General features: G+C 58.0%; 1 protein-coding gene across 1 annotated transcript; it reads left to right on the top strand.

Moving 5' to 3' along the window:
• The first annotated feature begins 210 nt into the window (after positions 1-210).
• Egr4 (early growth response 4) lies at positions 211-2,679 on the top strand. Its single transcript, NM_019137.2, is given in 2 exon segments — positions 211-535; positions 851-2,679. Coding segments are annotated over 2 exon segments (1,437 nt in total). The 5' UTR covers positions 211-402; the 3' UTR covers positions 2,155-2,679.
• The last annotated feature ends 2,128 nt before the right edge of the window (positions 2,680-4,807 follow it).

Genomic DNA, 4,807 nt, shown 5'->3' with positions numbered 1-4,807 from the left:
CACGTAGCGGCGCGAGCCCGGCGGCGGCAGCGACGTCACAGGCCGAGCTTTCCTTTTCGGGAGTCCCCGGCATACATCCTGTGTCCATGTTTGGTCATTTACGTCACGGCGCCAGGGCCGGGGCCTCCCGAAATGGCAGTAGCCCGGGGAGTCGGAAGCCCGGAGCCAGCGCCGCCGCAGCTATATAAGTGGGGGAACTGTAGGTTGGGGGAGCCCGGTTGCACTTTGGAGAAACCAGGAGCCGCCGCCCGAGGCAGGTGCGGGCGAGCCAGGGCGCCGCGGCCCCCCAACCCTCGTCCCCGAGCCAAGCGCCGGGAGCCTGGAGCTGGGGCGCCCGGATTCCCTGCCAGCCACGCGCGCCCCAGCCCAGCGAGGCCCCGGGCGCCCCGCCGCCACCACGCCATGCTCCACCTGAGCGACTTCTCCGGCCCCGACGCGCTCCTCTCCAAGCCCACCGAAGGCTGCGCCCACACCAGCCCCGAGCTGCCCCGGCTGCCTGCTAGGGACGCTCCCTCGGCCGCCGCGTATCCTGGAGGTAAGGAGCGGGGCTAGGAGCTCGAAGAAGCCGAATGCGACGAGGGGTGATGGGAGAGGCGTGCGGGGGTGGGGTGGGGGTCCCCAAGCGCGCGGTACCATTCCCACTAAGGCCACAGGCGTCTGTGTGGGAGCCCGTGCGTATGCGCGCCCTGGGGCGTCCGTGGGGGTCCCTGCGCTGCAGGATCCGAAGTGCACGAGGCGCTCTGCGGGTGGCTTGCGCCAGGAGGGCTCGGGTGGAGGGACTCGCGGCTGCAGGCTCCGAGGCACGCCCTTGGATGTGTGCGGGGCTGATGCGTGGTCCCTCCTTTGGCAGGCGACTTCTTGAGCTGGGCTCTGAGCACCTGCGGCGCCGGGGGGGACTTAACAGACTCCTGCTTCCTGGAGGGCCCTGCACCCACGCCCCCTTCGGGCCTCAGCTACAGCGGCAGCTTCTTCATCCAGGCGGTTCCCGAACACCCGCACGACCCGGAGGCCCTCTTCAACCTCATGTCTGGCATCTTGGGCTTGGCACCCTTCCCTAGCCCCGAGGCGGCAGCGTCTCGGTCCCCCCTGGATGTCCCTTTCCCCGCGGGCCCCGATGCCTTGCTGCCGGACCTTTACTCCCCGGATCTGAGTTCGGCCGCCTTCCCGGAGGCGTTTTGGGAGGCCGCGCCTTCGGCGGGCGCTCCCTCGCAGTGCCTGTTCGAGCCCCAGCTCTCCCCGCCCGACGTCAAGCCCGGGCTGAGGGCGCCTCCCGCTTCGCCAGCGCTGGACGCTGCTGCTTCGGCCTTCAAAGGGCCCTACGCCCCCTGGGAGCTGCTGTCGGCCGGGGCTCCGGGGAACTGTGGGTCGCAGGGAAGCTTCCAGACCACCCCGGAGGCACGCTTTTCCGCCGTGGGGACCAAGGTCGAGGACCTGCTGTCCATCAGCTGCCCCGCCGAGCTGCCCGGTCCGGCTAGCAGACTCTACCCGCCAGGGGCCTACGATGCCTTCTCGCTGGCCCCAGGTGACTTAGGGGAGGGGACCGAGGGCCTCCCGGCGCTGCTGACCCCTCCGGGCGGGGAGGGAGGGAGCGGCGGCGAAGGCGGAGAGTTCCTGGCCGTCCCTCAGGCGCAGCTGTCCCCGCTGGGCCTGCGCGGCGCCGCCACGGCAGACTTCTCCAAAGCCCTGGTGGCCGACCTCCCGGGGGGCAGCGGAGTGGCGGCGCCTTCATCCCCCGCCACCTCCTTCCCCGCGGCCAAAGCCCGGCGCAAGGGACGCCGGGGCGGCAAGTGCAGCGCGCGCTGCTTCTGCCCGCGGCCGCACGTCAAGGCCTTCGCCTGCCCCGTGGAGAGCTGCGTGCGGAGCTTCGCGCGCTCCGACGAGCTCAACCGCCACCTGCGCATCCACACGGGCCACAAGCCCTTCCAGTGCCGCATCTGCCTGCGCAACTTCAGCCGCAGCGACCACCTCACCACGCACGTGCGCACCCACACCGGCGAGAAGCCCTTCGCCTGCGACGTGTGCGGCCGCCGCTTCGCGCGCAGCGACGAGAAGAAGCGACACAGCAAGGTGCACCTCAAGCAGAAGGCGCGCGCCGAGGAGCGCCTCAAGGGCCTGGGCTTCTACTCGCTGGGCCTCTCTTTCGCCGCGCTGTAGCCGGAGCTGGCTCCGTAGGTCGGCGCCGCCGGCGCTCGGCGCACGCGACACGGTCCTGCCGCTCCCTCGTCCCTGCTGCCTTCCCTGCCTCTTCCACGCACGTCCGGGGCCACCCGCAGCCCAGCTCCAGTTCCCCCGAAGCGCCCGCCGCTCACGCCCTTCAGCACGGGCTCCGCGGACAGCGCCCGCTGTTTTCGGAGCCGCCTTCCTCTAGCCACCCGCTCTGGGGACTGTCCTCTCGGTCCACCCACAGAGCAGGCGATACCTTAGGACTGAAGAGAGTTTTTGTAACTGGCGTACGCCCCACGCCTTCCTCTTTATCCCTTCCCAGAGTCAAGCTGGGGATGTACCGAGCCGGTCTCTCAAGAACTTTGTACAGCAAGTCCAGCAAGCCTTTGGATGTGATGTCTTTGCTTTGGGGTTATTTCCTTTTTGTTGTCGTTCATTTTTTGTAAAGCAGACGCTACTCTCAAGCATTTGACAAAACTGTTTATTTTTGCAATTAAAATTATTGTGCTAAAAGTTTACCGAATCTGCCTTGTAAAAACTCCTAATCCTGAACCCCTAACTTCTGTCCCGGGACAGTATATGCCAGGAAGCAGAAAATACCCACATTGGTGAGATACATTACTCTGATATATTACTGACAAGCACTCCTACGGGACACTGTGACACACACACATTAGGCATTTCATAAATACAAGAGAATGAATTAATATGCACCTTTACAGCTGATTGAAGAATTAGCAATGTTTCTGGAACCAAAAGTGGAAGGCAAAGAAAGGTAGTAATGGCGTGATGTCCTCTAGGCCTCAGTTCTCTAGTACTATTTTCAAAATCAGTCAGTGTAAGTTGCTTACTGTGTGATCCAACTGGAAACACCAGGGTCAGTTAGTTATCCCTAACTCGAAAGGCTTGCTTTCCAGCCCCGGAATGGGAGGAAGGAGGAGCCTTTGGAAACGGCTTCCCAAACAGGAAAGATGTGGCACTAGAGGGCGCCCTGGGCGGCAGAGGCCGCTGCGTTTTAGTGAATGTGATTATTCTGTTAGTATTTGCTACCACAGATACATCTGTTCAAGAATCACATGGGTTCAGAGATGAAAAAAAAAAATCACATGGGTTCAACTAGACCAGGCCTGAGGTTGTGAAGAAAAAGCTAGAGGCTCTCAGAAGAGCCTTCTCCAGGAGAATACAGTCCTTTTATTAAACAGCCTTTTATGGCACAGTCAAAACCCTTTCCAAAACTTTACTTCCAGGTTAAGCTTTTATGGTTTGGGGTGCAGGCAGGCACAGGAAAGCATGATCCTGTAACAAGGAAGGTGGGACATCCTTTTTATCCTCTTGTTTTGCTCCTCAAAGTCTTCCGCCTTTTATAAGGCCTACCTTTGCCCCTGAATGACAGCTCTATGCTAAAGCAAGGGTAGGCCAACTCAGCTGTCCTCTCAGGAAGGGAGGGGGAGGGGGAAAGAGGGAGGGGGAAGGGGGAGGGGAAAGTGTTTAAAGGTCAAATTTATGTAATGTTCTTCAGGAGCCATCTACTTGGGGTTTCAGTCGTTTTTATCTCTGTATGTGTGTACATGTATATGTGTGTGTGTATTGCAAGTGCATACCTTTGCAGAGGCCAAAGGAGAATGTCAGATGACTTCGCCACACTTCACCATATGCTTTTTCACTTAATTACTTTGGATGCATAACTGTTTGCCTGGATGTATGCATGTGTATTTGGTGCCTATGGAAGTCAGAAGAGAGCGTCAGATCCCCTGGAACTAGAGTTCCAGATTGTTATGAGACACTGAGTGGGTCATAGGAATCAAACCTCAGTCCCCTTCAAGAGTAACAAGTGTTCTTAAGCAACCACCAGGACATCTCCCCAAATCCCTCCCACTGTAGTTTTTCTTTCTCTTTCTTTCTTTCTGATCTGGTCTCTCAAAACCTAAAGGTCAGGGTTTTGGGTAGACTATTTAGCCAGTAAATTTCCTAGATGCACTTGTCTCCACCCCTCCACCCTGGGCTTACAGGCATCCCCATGTTATCATTGGCCATGATCGACTTTTACTGTGTGTACTGATAATTAAAATTCACACTATCCAGCTAGCATAGCAAATGAGCTTAGCCATTGGTCATTTCCCAGCCATCTATCTTGTTTAGTTATTTTGTTTTGCTGAAGAAATGTAGTTTTCTTAAAGGAAAAGGGGGGGGATCCTCAGAGTAGGAGATACTCTAAGAGAGAAATGCTCTCCCTTGACTTTTGAGATAAGGTCTCTCACTGATCTGGTCTGACTGTCCTACTAGTGAAGCCCAGGGACCCTTCTGTTTCTGACTCCCCAGCTCGGTTATCATACTCTGCCCAGATTTTCTTTTTTATCATAGGTTCTGGGGCTGGAAATTAAGTCATGCTGGCAAGGCAAGCACTTTACCAACAGATCGCTGTCCAGCCCCCAGCTGCTTTTGAACCAGGAAAGACCACAGACAGATGATGCCCTGGGTTGGTGTTCCTGCTTTCTCAGCCCCTACTCTCCTTTGTGCTTGCCCTTCAGTAACCTGAGATTAAAACATTCCACCCTGTAGGGAGTTTAAACCGGGAGGTGAACAACAAAAAGCTTCAAGACCTCCTTGAAACTAACCAGATTCACTAGGCTTCTCCCTTCCAGAG

Source organism: Rattus norvegicus, chromosome 4 (assembly GCF_021556685.1).
Source record: "Rattus norvegicus strain SHRSP/BbbUtx chromosome 4, alternate assembly SHRSP_T2T, whole genome shotgun sequence".
In the NCBI taxonomy this organism is placed as follows: Eukaryota; Metazoa; Chordata; class Mammalia; order Rodentia; family Muridae; genus Rattus; species Rattus norvegicus.
The sequence above is the reverse complement of the archived record's forward strand: the minus strand, read 5'-3'. Positions and strand labels throughout refer to the sequence as shown.